The 15,707-nt window shown below is 51.2% G+C and overlaps 5 protein-coding genes and 1 non-coding gene across 6 annotated transcripts; 2 read left to right on the top strand and 4 right to left on the bottom strand.

Moving 5' to 3' along the window:
• Positions 1–335: 335 nt before the first annotated feature.
• Positions 336–1,973, bottom strand: LRP88_07112 (amidohydrolase; the record flags this gene model as incomplete). Its single annotated transcript, XM_083243647.1, has 1 exon — positions 336–1,973. One exon carries the CDS (start codon positions 1,971–1,973, stop codon positions 336–338), a length of 1,638 nt encoding a protein of 545 aa, XP_083100871.1.
• Positions 1,974–2,772: 799 nt separating this feature from the next.
• LRP88_07111 (rRNA-binding ribosome biosynthesis protein NOP15) lies at positions 2,773–4,013 on the bottom strand (the record flags this gene model as incomplete). Its single annotated transcript, XM_083243646.1, has 3 exons — positions 2,773–3,812; positions 3,869–3,937; positions 3,986–4,013. The coding sequence occupies 3 exons, from the start codon at positions 4,011–4,013 to the stop codon at positions 2,773–2,775; spliced, it is 1,137 nt and encodes a 378-aa protein (XP_083100870.1).
• Positions 4,014–4,448: 435 nt separating this feature from the next.
• On the top strand, positions 4,449–5,123 carry LRP88_07110 (uncharacterized protein; the record flags this gene model as incomplete). Its single annotated transcript, XM_083243645.1, has 5 exons — positions 4,449–4,541; positions 4,589–4,647; positions 4,700–4,802; positions 4,881–4,959; positions 5,017–5,123. 5 exons carry the CDS (start codon positions 4,449–4,451, stop codon positions 5,121–5,123), a joined length of 441 nt encoding a protein of 146 aa, XP_083100869.1.
• A 2,438-nt stretch (positions 5,124–7,561) lies between these two features.
• Positions 7,562–8,588, top strand: LRP88_07109 (cupredoxin domain-containing protein; the record flags this gene model as incomplete). The annotated part of the gene is made up of 2 exons (XM_083243644.1): positions 7,562–8,153; positions 8,203–8,588. 2 exons carry the CDS (start codon positions 7,562–7,564, stop codon positions 8,586–8,588), a joined length of 978 nt encoding a protein of 325 aa, XP_083100868.1.
• Positions 8,589–12,003: 3,415 nt separating this feature from the next.
• Positions 12,004–12,119, bottom strand: LRP88_07108. Its single transcript, XR_014475181.1, has one exon. It is a non-coding gene; the product is annotated as a 5S ribosomal RNA (ribosomal RNA).
• Positions 12,120–13,025: 906 nt separating this feature from the next.
• On the bottom strand, positions 13,026–14,511 carry LRP88_07107 (class I SAM-dependent methyltransferase; the record flags this gene model as incomplete). The annotated part of the gene is made up of 8 exons (XM_083243643.1): positions 13,026–13,056; positions 13,107–13,526; positions 13,580–13,755; positions 13,818–13,840; positions 13,893–14,015; positions 14,231–14,327; positions 14,395–14,424; positions 14,488–14,511. 8 exons carry the CDS (start codon positions 14,509–14,511, stop codon positions 13,026–13,028), a joined length of 924 nt encoding a protein of 307 aa, XP_083100867.1.
• Positions 14,512–15,707: the final 1,196 nt, after the last annotated feature.

Raw genomic sequence — 15,707 nt, 5'->3', positions numbered from 1 at the left:
TATCCATCCTCATCTTCAATGTGGGCCTTCAAACATCGTATCTCACCCAGGTCATTTACGGTGCTACATTACCTCTCCCCCCGCTGTCGATCTTGAAGGATGCAGTCTTGGCTCCAATGTTTGATGCAAGATCTCGCGAGAGACATTTTGTCATTACACCATTCGACAGACGATATGGAATTGTATTGCTGGTCTTGATTCCCCATCATGCTGGATGTGCAGAGTGTCACCTCGTATAACATCATCACATGTGGTTTCAAAACTCGTGTTCAACGATGTCAGACGTGCTTTACAAATAATTGGTAAACCTCCTTGGCTACAATCTGACTACGCTTCTAATTCAACACCTCAGGCTTCGCTTGGTAAACGACCTTACCCTGGCTCCAAGTCTGATATACCCTAGCCTCCAGCAGAGACTCTGGCGTCCACTGCGTATCCAGCGTCAAGAAATCCGCCCTCAGTCCCGCCTTCAAGCTTCCAGTCCACTCCTCCGCGAATCGAGAGTACGCCGCGCCAGATGTAGCTGCAGTCACAGCCTGGGACAACGTGAGTGCGGCATCGGCGTTGCACTTGGCGCTTGATGTCGGCTGGAGCGCAGACTTTCTCGTTGTGGCATTGTATAGGTTTGGGAAAGGTAGGTGTCGAGCTGTTGGCGCGTCTGTACCGATCGCGACGCAGGCGTGTCCCTCGAGAAACTCGCGGTAAGGGAAAGCCCTCTCCCATGTCGCAGGCCTGATGAGCTTGGCATAGGCAGAGTTGAGCGAGGGGTCGCTGTGAACGGGCTGGATAGATGCTGTGATTCCCAGCCCACCGAGACGCTTGGCATCTTCAGCACTGGCAAGTTCCAGATGCTCGATGCGATGTCTTCCTCGAGGACTGTTGGCGCTGGCAATACCATCGATTGCTTGTGTGATCGCAGCGTCTCCGATGGCGTGTACAGCACACTGCATTCCGGCTTCAACCACCCGCTTGATGACCTTTTGCAGAGCGTCCCCTGGCCACAACGGCGGAACAATCTCCTTGCTCTTGCCGTATGGGTAGCTCATCGCCGCAGTACATCCATCCACGACGCCATCACTAATAATCTTCACTCCGACGACGCAAAAGTCGGGAGATCGTGAGGGATGCCACTTCTGGTTCATGGCGATGGCCTCCTCAATGTGTTTAAGCTGCGCCTCTTCGTCTGATTCGTAAGGGATGAGCCAGTGAGCGGCAAAGTGAACAGGAAGACCTTTGGTTTTGCGATACTCTTCGAGAGCCTCCCAGTAATTCATGTCCATAGCCATGTCGATGACTCCAGCGTACCCAGCCTCGATGTACGCTTCAAAGGCACTCTGTAGCGCAGCTTGCTTCTCTTCATTAGTGCAAGCACCGACTAGATGAGGCCAGACAAACGCAGACACGGCTGTTTCAGCAAGTAGACCAGTTGGATTACCAGCCTCGTCGCAGGTGACGTGCTCCCCGCAAGTAGCCTTCATCTCTTCTACCGGAAGCTCTTTCAAGGCTGCGGTGCTTAACCATGAAGAGTGCAGATCGAAAGCTTCGATGTAGATGGGACGGGGGTCCAAGTCATCCAACCATTTGGCCAGACCCTCGCCGTCTGTGACGGATTGCATCCAGCCCTTGCATAGGATCCGAGGCACCTCCGGATGTTCCTTGGCGTACTTGGAGATGGTGTTCTGTATATCCTCGAGTGACGCGCATTGTGATACGTCCAGCTTCTTTAAGGAGAGACCAAAGAAGAGTAGGTGGACATGGCTGTCGATAAAACTGGGAACCACGACTCGGTTCTCTAGGTTGATGACATTGGCGCCTGCTTGCTTCGCTTTTTGTACTGGCTCATCGGTTTCCTTCCCAACGTGGAGGATCTTGGATCCATTGATGATCATGGAATCATGATAGACGGCATCTTCTGTTGCATCTTTTGCGTCACCAAACAACCTTCCGTTGATAAAGATTGTAGACTGTGTCATTGCTTTGGTGTAGGTGACTGATGAGAGCTGTCGTGTTGGGATTGTTGCGAGACTGTAGGTGAAACACAGATGAAGGACCAAGCCCAAGGCCCCGGACAACAGATCTTATAAGTACAAGATCCTCATACACATCGAAGCTTCCCATGAGGCATCATCCGTAAACGGAACCCCGCATGGAAACTTACCGGCTCCCAGGAACGGATAACCAATTGTCTAGCCATGTTTGGGCGTTGTCTTGCATTCTGCTTCAGACATGTATACGCGTGCCTTTTGCATACTACGTAGTATGCATTCCCGTCCAATAGAGATAACTTCATATGAGAGTCCTAGCCATATCTAGTCAATATCTGTCACACCTTTCCAAGGTTTCCCCAGGATCGCGAGTATTGGCCTGCTAGGGCAATTATAACCGCGGGTATCTTAGTCATCAATCTATGTGGGACCTCGCCATGATCCTCATTTCAACGCTTTCTCGCGCTTCGCTTCCAAATTTTCTCTTCTTCTTCATCTTACATCCATCTTCGCCATCAAACTAATGAAAAAGACCATTGCATGCCGTGGCTTCTTCACATTCTCGCGCGAAGTAGAAAATCGCTCGCCTTTCATAATCCCGTTGCTTGCTCTTTTATTTCCTATGAGTGCTATGGGTTCGCTTATGTGCGTACATATCAACATCAAAACGTAGAAAAAAAGATCTCTCAGACGAACATCGTGACAACTGGTCCAGACATGCAATTCATTATGGACTTTTAAACCCTATATCTATGTCGCTGAACTCCTAAATCATTGAACGATTCACTCAAGCCTTTGCCTTGCGGCCCTTTGCTTTTGTCGCCTTGGCCTTCTTTGCCTTGGCGGCTGGCTTCGCCTTGGTCTTCTTGACTTCGGGCTCCTCGACAACGGGCTCAGGCTCAGGCTCCGCAACCCCGGCGGGTTCCTCGGCCTTGGGTTCCTCAACCTTGGGCTCTTCCTCCTCGGCGGGAGCAGCCTCAATCGCCTTGACCTCCTCTCCGTTCTCAATGGCCTTGGGCGCAGGAGGGGGGACGTCCTTGATCTCAGGCGCCTCAAACTCGTAGCCAATCTCCTTGAGCTTGGCAGCCTTCTTTGCTCGCCTAGATTGCTCCTTGGAAACCTTCTTTGTCCAGCCAGCCTCAGTCAGGGGCTTCTGGAGCTGATAGCCGGCCATCTTGTTCCAGGGAACCGCCTTGAACCGCCGGTTGGCGCCCTTGAAGAGGTCCTCGTGCACCTGCTCCTTGGGAATGACTCGGCACTTGAGGATGTGTCCAAACAGAAGGTAGTTGTCCATGGTCTTGGCGACAATCTCGGCCGTGGTCGCCTCAGCAAACTTGACAAAGGCGTAGTGCTTGCTGGCACCAGTCTTCTTGTTGCGCGAAAGTCGGAGAGCCAGGATGGTACCGAACTGCTCAAAGTACTGCCTCATCTCGTGCTCGTAGAAACCGTGGGGGATTCGGCCGATGTAGATGACGCCAGCGTCCTCGTCGGCGCCCTCAGCGGCCTTCTGAACCTCCTTGGAGACCTTGGGGATCTTGCCGACATCCTGTCCGGGCTTGAAGACGGCGTCGCCCTCGGTGATGTCCTCGTCACCAGAGTCCAGCTCCTCCACGATGGCCTTGACCTCGTTGCTCTCCTCGGCTTCGGACTCGGACTCGTCGGGGATGTCGAGCGTAGTGGTTTCCTCCTCCTCAACGACCTTGACCTCCTCGACGGCCTTGCTCTTCTTGGACTTTTGCGCCGGCTTCTCGACGGACTTGGAGGTGACGGCAACCTTCTTGACCGACTTTTGCTTCTTCAGCGACACGGGCGATCCATCTTCGGCGGCTATCGAAATGTATTAGAGACGAGAGGTGGCAGCAATGGAGTTGGACTGGATTTACCCTTTCGCTTGCCCTTGACGGCCTTGACAGGCTTAGCAGCGCCGTTGGGCTTCTGCACGTCAGAGACGGCTAAAGATCATTAGCGCATGAAGATTGAAAGACGTTCGATATACTCACACTTTCTTTTCCTGAGTTCTGGAGCCATTGTGTCGTGTTGTGCTTGCTGGAGGTACCTACGCAAAAGCTGGACGGCAGCCGCAGAAAAAAAGATGGAGGCGTGGAAAAATTTGGGATTCTGCCGCGTCTGGTGTGGGCGGTGAGAGACGGCCGCCCACTATCAGCGCGGGGGTTGGGGTCCTTTAGTGGTTTGGTCCGCTAAAGGGTCGCCTGCAGCTTCTGGAGCTTGGCGATAGGCAGTCGACGCGACGACCAGACTTACACTTGAAACTGGCAACAACTCGAGTCGCAAACCAGTTCATCGCCTTTGTGAATACTGGAGACGAAGAGGATCTGCATCAGATAAAGCTCGTCTACCCTTGCCAGTTCCATCAAGCCCTGTGGAGAACGCCTTCAGGACGCTTCTAATCACTTCACAACGGCACATTCAGGGCTCTGACAGTTGGAGCTCTTGGATACCAAAATGTCCACCAAGCAGGAGAACTTGACCCATGAGGAGTTGTGGGATGACTCAGCCCTCATCGACTCATGGAACGAGGCCCTAGAGGAGTACAAGGTGGGTGAGTCCGAGAAAATTAGTGAGCGTTTGCTAACGGCCGATAGAAATACCACAGTATTCACGCGAGAGGCGGCAGCGTTCGAGATCTGGAGTCTAAGAGCCAGTACGTTGTCTCGAGATAGCAGCCTGAGTTGCTACTGACATCTTTTTGCTAGGGCTGTGACTAAGCACGAGTCTTCTCCTGATCGTCTTCAAGATGTCGAAATTATTGAGCCTGAGCAGCCATCCACTTCTGCGCAAGAAGCTGTGAATGAGGAAGTAAGCTATCTTGTACCCCCTTCCCACACTTTTTGACGGGAGGAAAATCCTGCAATTATCCAGTAGCTAACTAAATAGGCACATTCGTCACGCAACGAGCCTCAAGCTACACCTCAAGGACTCCCTGCATTTCCTGTGCAGGCTGTTCTAGGCTCTGGTAGGTCAACCGTCTCCGCGAACAACTCCGACCAACGGCGAACTAAAACTTTTTCAGTGCAAGATGAAAACCTCAAAAAGCTTCTTATGTCGTGGTACTATGCTGGCTACTACACTGGCTTGTTTGAGGGTCAGCAACAGGCTCAACAGAACCGGGGGTCTTAAGTCAACACAATTGTTTTGTTTCCAAGGCATCCGAGTTCCGATACACTGACAGCTTGTGTACTGGTGAACTGAAGTCGGCTAATGAAGCTGCGACTTCGAGAAACTGGAGACTCATGCAAACTCGGCTTTGGGCTCCGGGTTGAGACGCTACAACTTTGCTCACCCCATGGCGAAGATGGGGTGTCAATATCAACAGCCAGCGATCCGAACAGTGGTCCGACTGTTGTTTAGTCTCCAGGAGAAAGTACGCGAGGAAAGGGGTTTTGAGGGTACACAGGCCATGATGGTGATATGGATGGCGAGGATGAGGCTTTGTGAGTTTTCTCCCAGCAATGATAGGCGACAAATATTGAGTACATTCTGTGAAGCACACTGTAAGTTGAACTAGTAACCCTGAGGACAATAAGATCGAAACCATGGGAGAAGCAACACTAAATTGCGGATAGGGCTTCCTTTGTACTTTGGTTGTGTCCGTTCTAGTCAACGTTCGGCTTTGCGTGGGATCTGGCGATGACAGCTCTGAGGACGATGACTGAGAACAAATCGGCACAAGAACCTACCTACCTATTTCTCGGCTGTGGCATACTACTGAGGCCAATCTGCTTTTACGACTCTACCACAACATCTGCCCTTCTGGATGAGGAATTACTCGTTTGCATGCAGTATACGAGGGCAGCATCGATCGTTGTGCTCGGTTGACCCCAAAAGGCACCGTCTTCTACAAAGAATACCTGTTTGTGCTACGCGAGATCCAGCGCCACAAGATGTTTTACGCGCTGGTAGACCGATGAACTTTACCGGAGGATAGACGGTGACCGATTCCGCAAAGTGCCGCCGGGAGCAAGAACTCTGGCCCGAGGATCGAGAAGACCATTATCGCTCGTCGTATCATGACCAACAACCTGTCATGGATCCAGGATGGCCGAGACTACCGCTTGCCAGACCTCATATTGTGATCGCTCAAGCCAAAGGCCTTAACTCTGATGACGCTCGTGGAATACTGCCCGTTTATAAGGGGATCGGTGGGGGTTGCTTGTGTATATGGCGACCATCGTGGAGGGTATACTCACATCAACCCGGAGTCTTCTTTCCCTTTTATGTATGCTGCGAAGCAGTCGCTCAACCAATTCTTCCATCAAGACATGAAGAAGTGGGCCGCCGAGCAGGACATCGACATCGAGCACTTTAGCAACTGGTACGGCGAGCTGGACATCATGCAGGAGGATTTTGAGCCAACGAGTGAATGCATGACGGCCTTTCTCAGCGAGTGTCAGATGATGGAGCTAGGAGGGACGACATTACTGAGGTCACTCGGCGCTTGTTTGCCGGTAAGTGTGGACGGCGCCTGAGGCTTTACTCAAGTCAGAATTGATAGATGGATGGTGAGACGGAGACACGTGGAAATTGAAGATATGCAGATGACAGTCGAAGCCGTTCAGGAGTTTACTCCTGGATGGGATGAAATGAGGAAGGGGTTGTTAATGTTGATGGCTGGACAAGTTGACTAAACTCGATCATTAATGGCGCACAACTATAGCAACGCGATAACACCCAAGAACGAATTTCTCATCAACTTTTGCAGTTTTGGGCGATATTTCCAATTGAACTATAGCAGACTTCGCTTAAACGGCCATTGTTGGCGACTCGCGTTGAAACACAATCTGTTCCACCCTAGCAGATCTAGACTTGGCCCCCCCTCCCCCAGGCAAAACTTGGCCACTGCCGTGAGAAGTAGCCTATCGGTTCGTTAGCTTGGAAACAACGGGTGAAGAGACTGCCGCCCTTGGCTTGTCGGAGGTGGTGTCTCACCAAAGGGGACCTTGTCAACCTGGGGTTGGCTGATGCAACTCACACGGTGCTATTAGCCGGCCAAGAATGCTACTCTGTAGTTGAGGCTACCCAAGAGTGCACGTTACTACGCACCTACGCTACATGAGGACTCGCCTTTGGTGTGGCGGCCAAAGGGGTCACAACCCAAAACACCAAGCCCAACTTCGAGACGCTTCTGTCACAGCGGCCTCGCCCGCATCGCGAGCCCGTCTCGAAAAATTCAATGGCGGCGCTACGTGATCGGAGGCACCAGCAGCCGAAGCGAGGCGAGGCGAAGCAACCGGTTACTCCAGTCGCCGTGTTTCGACCTGGGAAGGGGTTGGATTGAGGTTGTCTCCAAACGCTCGCTGATGGATATAAGTCTCGGTTGTTCCGCAACCTCAGACGAAATGTTTCTTCATCCTCTTCATCCTTTCTTGCAAGTTTCTTCACTTCCGCGTGCTTCATTCTTTTTACCGCACTCGAGATAATTTCCTTCTTTACGAGCAGGCCCTCGCCTTTATTTGATCTCCTACCAATCGCTAGGTATCGATACCTATCTACTCTCCTTTGACAGGAACTGTTCTCTCTCTCCTTGCGCAACTTTAATACCCCCCCAAAAAGACATCATGAAGTATTCCGCTGCTCTCGCCATGGCCGTCGCGCCTCTCTCCATGGCTCGCTTCCTCGACATGTTGCCCGGTGGTCAGCTCGACCGACGGACTCACCCCGAGCCGGAGAAGCAAGCCTGGTACCCCTCTGGAGAAGAGTGGCAGGGCATGAAGGGCTACGGCATTACAAAGGACTCCAAGACCGAAATCATCATCATCTGGGCCAACCCCGGTAACGGTGCTGCTACCACTACCATCAACGAGAAGGTCACCGTCACCCAGACCGTCACCGCCGGCGCCGGCGGTGCCACCGAGGCCCCTGCAGGAGAGCCTGCTGCTACTGCGCCTGCTGAGGGTGCAAAGCACACCGTCACTGTTGGTGGCCCTGGCGGTTTGGTCTTCCAGCCTGAGGAGCTTGACAATGTGCCCATTGGTGATACCGTCATCTTTGAGTTCCTCGCCCAGAACCACACCGTCTCTCAGTCTGCCTTTGATACCCCTTGCGATCTCCTCGAGGGCGGTATGGACTCTGGCTTCATGCCCAACCCCAACAACACCGTTTCTCCTCCTCCCCAAGTAGCCATGCAAGTTATGGTCGACACCCCTCTCTGTAAGTCATTCCCTATAGACACACTTAAACTATAAGCTAACCATTGCAGGGTTCTACTGCAAGCAGGGCAACCACTGCGGTCAGGGCATGGTCTTCTCCATCAACCCCACTGCCGAGAAGACCCAGGCCAAGTTCAAGGAGCTCGCCATCCAGCAGAAGGGTAAGGGTGCCCAGACCCCTATCACCGGCGGCAAGCCCTCGGAGCAGCCCGCCGCCGAGCAGCCTGCCGCCGAGAAGCCCACCGCCACCGAGACTGCCAGCGCCCCCGAGAACACCGGCGTCGTACCCGGCAAGGGTCAGCTCGGCAGCGACGGCAGCTGCACCTGTATGGTGTCCTGCTCCGCCGGCTCGTTCCCCGCTGCCAACGCCCAGGGCATCGGTGCCTTTGGCGGCATGGCTGGTGGTCTCCCCATGAAGATGGCTGGTCTCAGCTAAGTTTTGGTGATTGCAAATATGATACCAGGAAGCTAGGGGTTTCTAAGGTGGACCAGTTTATGATTTAGTGTACCACTTATGGGATTTAGACGGTTCGGAAACTGTACGGGCGAGCCTAGACGGCTCTGATTCAAATCTTCACGGGTATGAAGATGGGTATAACTGGCGAGTTTAGTGGGTAATACGACAAGTGTTTATGAATTGTCTTGACTCTTTTGCGTGAAGATGGGACAAGTTCTAATATGGTATCTTTATTCAATTATCTAAACGTGTGAAGCTCTGTCTTTGATTGTGAGCATTGTGAAGGAGAACGCAGCAGTAACACTTCAACCCCTGATCACTCTGAACAATCATCGTGATCCATCCCAAGCAACCCGTTAAACTCCAATCTTGAGCCATAATAGCAATGCCAAAATACCGGGGCTTCGTGTGTGTTATCAAGGTCGTTCCCTCCTCTTTAGCGCACTTGAAAGAGTATTGTGCCAAAAAATCGCTGAGGTTGTCTGGCAACACGCACCAGATCCATTGCACCCTGAAGATCGCAAAAGTAGCATTGACAAACTCGTGGACGCCAGGTATATACATGCTCACTTAGTTCCGCCGCTAGCTTCACAGAACAGCATTTAGTTCGTCGTCATCATGGATGACAGTCTTGTGGTACAGGTTTGGGAGGCTCTGAATCATTGGCTTTAGGGCCCTTGAGAGTCTGTATCTCGACTTTCGCTGCACGACGAGCTTTCTCACTACCTTAACCTGCGCGAGCCCCGGTCCAAAGTCGCGATCTAATCGGAGACCCAGGTCATCTCTTCAGTCATGATAGTTTAAGTGCTCTAGTAGTATCTGGGGATCGTTAAGGGGCCTGAGCAACGGCCCGAACGGATCAGGCGTGACGCGGATGCAGCCATCCGTGTCCTGGGATATCCGATTATCTCCAGCGTCACGTCTTTTGAACAGTCGAGATCGGGTCGCCAGCAGTTGAGGATTCGGAAGAGGTACATGAGCGTGCCCGAGACCCTTGAGTTCCCATGGGTAAGAACCGCAATGTCGAATCTCGTGTGTGCCAGGCGGTCAAAGGCTCTCATGTCGATGTTGAGCCTGGCGTGCTCGACGAAGCGCCTCTGCCGACAGACAATGTGCTCAAAGTCCCAGAGAGATGCTCGGTCGAGGGTAGGTGGCGGTAGAGGAGTCGCTCGAAAAAGATCTGCCAGTCTCTGCAGACGAGAGAGTACTGGGTCAGGGGGTATCTCGAGAGCTTGGTTTTGTTCTTGGGTGCTGGATCATAGGCTAGCATTTCGAGGATTATCAGCCGGAGCTCCCCTGGGAGCAGTCGCCAGGATTCCATGGTGTATGTGTGGTGAAGCAGAGAGCTGGGAGTCTGATAGGTGGTCGGAAATGTGTCGAGTGTCCTTGCGATGAGTTGGTCAGATAGCTATGGTAGCATCTACCATTTATATATTTGACATATTCCGTCAAAATTCGACACTGCATGTCAACAACTTGCAACCGTAAAGTCCGAGGTTATTCTCCAGTTCATCAGAGTGACCCGGGAGGCCTGATTGTACACGATTGACATGCTTTCAACGGCCCGCAACATTAATACACAGACCCCAACGGCGAAAATGGTAACGGTGGTGTTGTTGCTTGCCGTTAATTGGACTAGCATGAAGAGGAGGCCACGTTGTTCATAACACCAAAAGATAATCTAGATATACCAAAACAAGTCACATCATGGAAAGAGATGCATTCAAGAGGCTAGTGTAGTTTATTTTCCCAAAAGGTATCCCATACATTTGCACCACTTCGCCTATGCTGTCCAAAATTGATTCGTCTCGTCGTTGTACAAAAGGAGAGGCTGGTTGTCAAACATTTAATCGTGTCCGCGTCTCATCTCGGAGGTTATGGGAGAGGAGGATCGGTCGTCTGGTCGGACAGGGTAGAGTGTTCGTACAGCATAGTAGAGGCGTCTATTTCTTGCCCTCGGCAGCCTTGCGGGCCTCAGCTAAGCATAAGATATCAGTTTATCGTCCCGAGAGGATTAAATAAGTATCGAGGGGATTGTATAAGAGGAAAGGCAACGTACCAGCAGCCTGCTTCTGTCGCATAATATCGGCGTTCGCCTCCTTGGCGTGCTGCATCTGGGAGCCGCTCATGGCGTTTCCCTTTCTCTATAATTGTATAAGTATATTAGTATGTGTTTCCTCTACCGAGAGAGAGGAGGCAGTGTGTTTTGGACGGACCTTGGCCTCCTCGGCCTGCTTCTTAAGGTTGGCCTGACGGGACTTTTCGCGCTGGTTGCCACGGGCCATGATGAAGGAGGTTCAAACAGGTAGTTATAACAGAACTTTTACAAAAATAGGTTGATGAAAATGGAGCGTTAGATAGTCAGTCGGTTGATCAACTGTTGAGAATTGAGGAAGAAAAGGGCCGCGAATCCAAGCAGCGCGGGAGCGTCAGATAATAAACCAAACCGGGACGGGGGAGGCTGCGCCCAGTTCGGCGGTAAAACGCCACAACGGTCCAATCGGAAGCCCTGCCCTGGGAGGCCTGAGAAGGCCGTGGATTGGGCTGCGTCGGGCGACCCGGGGTACTTTGCTTTGCGTGGTTACTCGCATATAAATCTATGTACCCCACGTCCACCTCGTGAACCCACCAGCCCCCCCTTCGCTTACCTACCTGACCTCACCCCATCCCACTCGAAATACACGTTAAGAGTATCATGACTTGAGCCAAACTGGCAACTGCTCCTTTGTCAGCTCGGTTTCATCCCACTTGGAGACTTGCGACGGAAACAGGAGAATCAGAAGCGGAGAAATTGCTTGATCACCACTTGGACGAAAGCCCCTTAAGGTTTGACTCTCTCAGAACACCACAATACCTGAGCGTAACTAATAGCGGTCTGTTAGAGAGCTGGAATGTGCCTGCAGGTTTACCTCTTATACACTTGTGGGTGTGCTCAGAAAGGAGAGTTTCGGCAGTGTGACGCGAAGTATGACGCGAGTAGTATGCTTCAATGCGACAAGGCAGACCGAGAGGATAAACACTTACGAGGATATTGCTCCAAACATCTTATTAAGGAGAGCAAAGCGTCTGAGGCTGTAAAAAGCATGCGCCGAGAGAGTAATTAAATAAGTGCCTGGCAAGGAATAACTAGAAGTATATAGATAATAATTTTTTAAAGATTGTTTATAAAGTCTCAGGGAGCAAGTAATGCTACACCCGAGACAGGTCTATGACTTGTCAAACTAAATAGAAATAACAAGAGGAGGTAAGAGAAGAGAGTAAAATAATAACAAATTTTTTCTTCTATGTAATGCACGAAGGCGAGAAGACACCATAGTTCTGCTCTGCCAATGACAGGCTCAAAGAGACAGGGGCAACATAAGAGCAACCGAGACTTCAAGGGCAAAAATAAAAACATACAACAGCGGGGATTCGCTGGTCGTCACCGACCCAACTACTAATCCGCCCCTCACTGGCTTATCTATGGGAGAGCGGACGGGATCCCGAGTTCTCCAGTGGGTATGGTCGTATGTGCTAGTGGACGGCGGGTTTCCGGTTCAAATCCTGGAGTTGGGAGCAGCGCGGAAGCAGGGAACTGCTGTGAAAGATACGAAGAATATGGGAAGAAAAGAAAGGAATGTGCTCGAATTAGTGTGTGATGCTCCCTCATCTTCACTCTCTGCTCCATCTCGCTTCTGACTTCCCTTCCAGCAAGCCGAGGCGAGTGCTGGAGTCCAGCGTCAAGTTTCCAAAGATACATGCATATGACAACGTAGCATATTTGTGACCAGGGAATTCTTCAGACTCTCTGAGGTATATTCAACTTGCGTACCGCTCACATGTTAGAGTTACCGGGGATTGTGACACTCACTAGGGAGTTCCCTGTTCCACACAGCTCAGCATGAGCCCCTGCGAGACCACGCATATCCAGTGGCGATTGGTAGATAAGCTTCACTGTAACAAAACTTGATGTGCTCCGACATATGCCTTCTTGTCTTGTTTTGTGGCCGATCAGCGACATATTTCGAGCCCTCGGGTGTCAGGGGTCATCCGCCACACATGGGCAAGCTGATATGTTCATCAGCTGCATAAACTGTCGAGCATTGCAAAAACACAGTAGGTTATCAGGCAGGGATCACAAGACTGGTTCCTACCCAAAGTGAATAATAGTGTTTAATATTTGTTTAATTTGTTAAAGTTATTTTTGGAGAAAAAGTTGAGGGTGAGAGAGAAGGTATTTAAGAGATATGCAGTCCTAAATGGCGGCATGCTACTCAATCGCCTCTCGCTGTCATCGTCTCGTCACCATACAAATGTCCAAAACACACGTTCAATTCAAATGTCTCGCAAGGCCGTTTCATCATAAGTCGGTGAAATCAACGCTGGCTGTGAATAAATGGTGACGGTATGGCGTACATCTTAGTAGTCGATGGACGCCTACTCGGGCTTCCTGGCGTAGACGACGTGGCTGTCAAAACAGTCAGCAACTTCATCACGAAACATCTCAGGCTCACTTACAGGGTCCAATATCCATGCATCCTACGGTTACGGATATCCTTGCGAACCTCGGCGCAGGACGCCAGAACCTCCTCCTTGCTCCATCCCGCAACACGCGTCAACAAGGCCAGAGAGAAGGCTTCGAGGCCCATGTCGAGGTTGACGCATTGCCAGCGGCCAATCTCCTTGAGCTTAGGGTCGAGGGCCCAGCTGTTGAAAGGCCATTTGAACTCACGGTGCACGATGTCAACAAAGCCAGCCTTCTCCAGGACCGTGGTGTCGTGGGCAACACTCTGGATAGTGCGGCCGATCTTCTTTGATGCTTCATAGAGCGCATCGTGCCACTTCCAGATGGCCGAGTCTTTGGTCACGGTGCCATCATCGCAGCCCATTGGGAGGGACAGATCGCCAACTTCGAAGTATCCTCCAGGAGTCAAGTTGCTAATACCGAATTAGGGAACATTGTTTTGCCAATGTCAGGAGACAATTCTTACTCATAAGCCTTTTGAATGAGAGCTGGGACATCGGCAAAGCAACCAGACATTCCTCTGCACAGAATAAAGTCGAAGGGCTGTGACCAAGTCCAGTCCTTTTCCAAGTCATCGATCTCAAATCGGCAGTTTGGAGGAACCCAGTGAGGCTGAACAGGGCTGAGATCAACGCCAATTACCTATGCAGGTAGTTAGCGGTTAGATCCCTATGCGAGAATGTGTCACTGTTTCTGATCCCTACCTCGGCAGCGGGATGGGCGTCGGCTGTGCCTCATGTTAGCCTCGTGAAGAAATGCTCCGAATCAATGAAGCTCACCAAAGTCAAGTGCCCACATTCCCGTACCAGTACCGATATCGAGGACTCTCTTTGCATTTTCGGCTCCGGGGTTGAGGGCTGGCTTTCCATCAAACTGAATTTTCCAGATGTGATGTTGCAGATCTGAGATAATTAGCTCGCCATCGAGGACTGTCCAGGATCACGTACCGAGGCGCTCATTCTCTTGCTAGATGGGTAAGGTCAGCAATCGAGATTGACATAATCACTAACACTTTTTCTGGTTTGCCCGGCCAAAGACTTACATCGTCGTTGGGAAAATTGTACTCTGTGGCGTGTCAGTTCATCCATCATGTGCGACAGGTGGCTGAGATACATACTCCCCTCACTCATGGAGTGGTAGGTCCGACCGTTCTCCTCCTTATTTTCCAGGATGCTTGTTCTCAGAGACGCCAATGACGACTCTTCTTCAAGGTTCTAGAGGCGCATCATCACCGTCAGTGGATGCAGTGCGACAAGAGTTCATGCGGCACCCAGCACCTACCACACCGAGAGCCGAGTCATCGTCGGCGGTCTATTGGAGCGACGGCGGTCAGCAAGTCATCAGTTCATTGTGTGTCAATAGGCAAATCCTCACGATATGCTCATGTTCGTCTACCATCTTGAACGATATCACAGACTGTCTTGTCGATCCTACAGGTGATTCGGTAAGTGGGAGGGATGAATCGTCACATGTTGAGGTGAGGCGGGGGAATCAAAATGGGTCCGTGGGTTGTCGGTTTCTCATTCATCCCATCCCTAGGTAGGCAAGTACGCCATGTGGCAGGGGCATTATGCGGCTACGAGGTTTATATCGTCTTAGATGATAGGCTCTAGGGATTATGCGTTTTAAGCGGAATCAACTCGTCTAGCGTGTTTTGGGCTTGAGTTGAGAAGTATTAGAGTTTGAATGCAATTGGGGGTCACACGCGTCAATAGATGAGAGGCCAAAGGTGTAGCTGAGGTCTGACTTCTCTGAAAGTCTTTTGCTTTATGATAATAGTGTATGAAAAATACTAAAACAATAAAGACATAGTACAATAGGGGGAAATAGCTTAGGTGTCTCCTTTTTAATTCATTCATTCTATCATGTCTTTGCAGTGGCCCTGGGAGGAGGATGGGTTTATCTGTCTTCAACCTCAACAAGTGTGGAGGCCTTTTGCACACAATCACACCTACAGAGCAGCGCTTGCATTATGCTAGAGGCAAGTTGAGTAGATTGACAAGCATAAGGACACAAATGAGAAAATTCTCAGACAAACACCGGCGCAACGGGTCAAACTTTTGTCATGGTTCATTTCTGCAGGGTAGCCCATGGCACAGGTAGCCGAGGGAGCACAGGCGAAAGCAAACCTTGGAAGGCTTGAGATGATGGGTAAGCAGGCACAAGGCACAAGGGACAAGGCACAGGCACAGGCATGACTGGAAAACCCTTCTCTTGAACCGGAAGTAACGGATGGTTGGCATATTTGAGTTCCCAAAGAGGAAATAAGGAACGTCAACCGTTGACGTTGGTTAGTGGGTTTCCATTGTTCATCCAGAGAGAGACGCGTCGTTGAGTTTGGGAACAGATCACTTGGATTCCACAAACAAGTATTGTTTTGTTTTAATCTCTTACGACCAGCCGTGTTATCAATCAATCAATCACTGCCAAAAGTGCCAGTGCCGGCACCGTCACCAGTTCCTCCCAATCCATCGTGCCGTCCGTATCGTGTCGTGTCCTCAACCCGGGCCTTCGCAATCGTGGGTGTCGTTCGACAGACAGGCCGGGACCCTCTCAGAGCCCCGTCTCATATCTCCCCACAGGGTCCTCCTCTG

This window comes from Fusarium phalaenopsidis (assembly GCF_050370095.1).
Source record: "Fusarium phalaenopsidis strain FUZ10S chromosome Unknown contig_32298, whole genome shotgun sequence".
Classification (NCBI taxonomy): Eukaryota; Fungi; Ascomycota; class Sordariomycetes; order Hypocreales; family Nectriaceae; genus Fusarium; species Fusarium phalaenopsidis.
The sequence above is the reverse complement of the archived record's forward strand: the minus strand, read 5'-3'. Positions and strand labels throughout refer to the sequence as shown.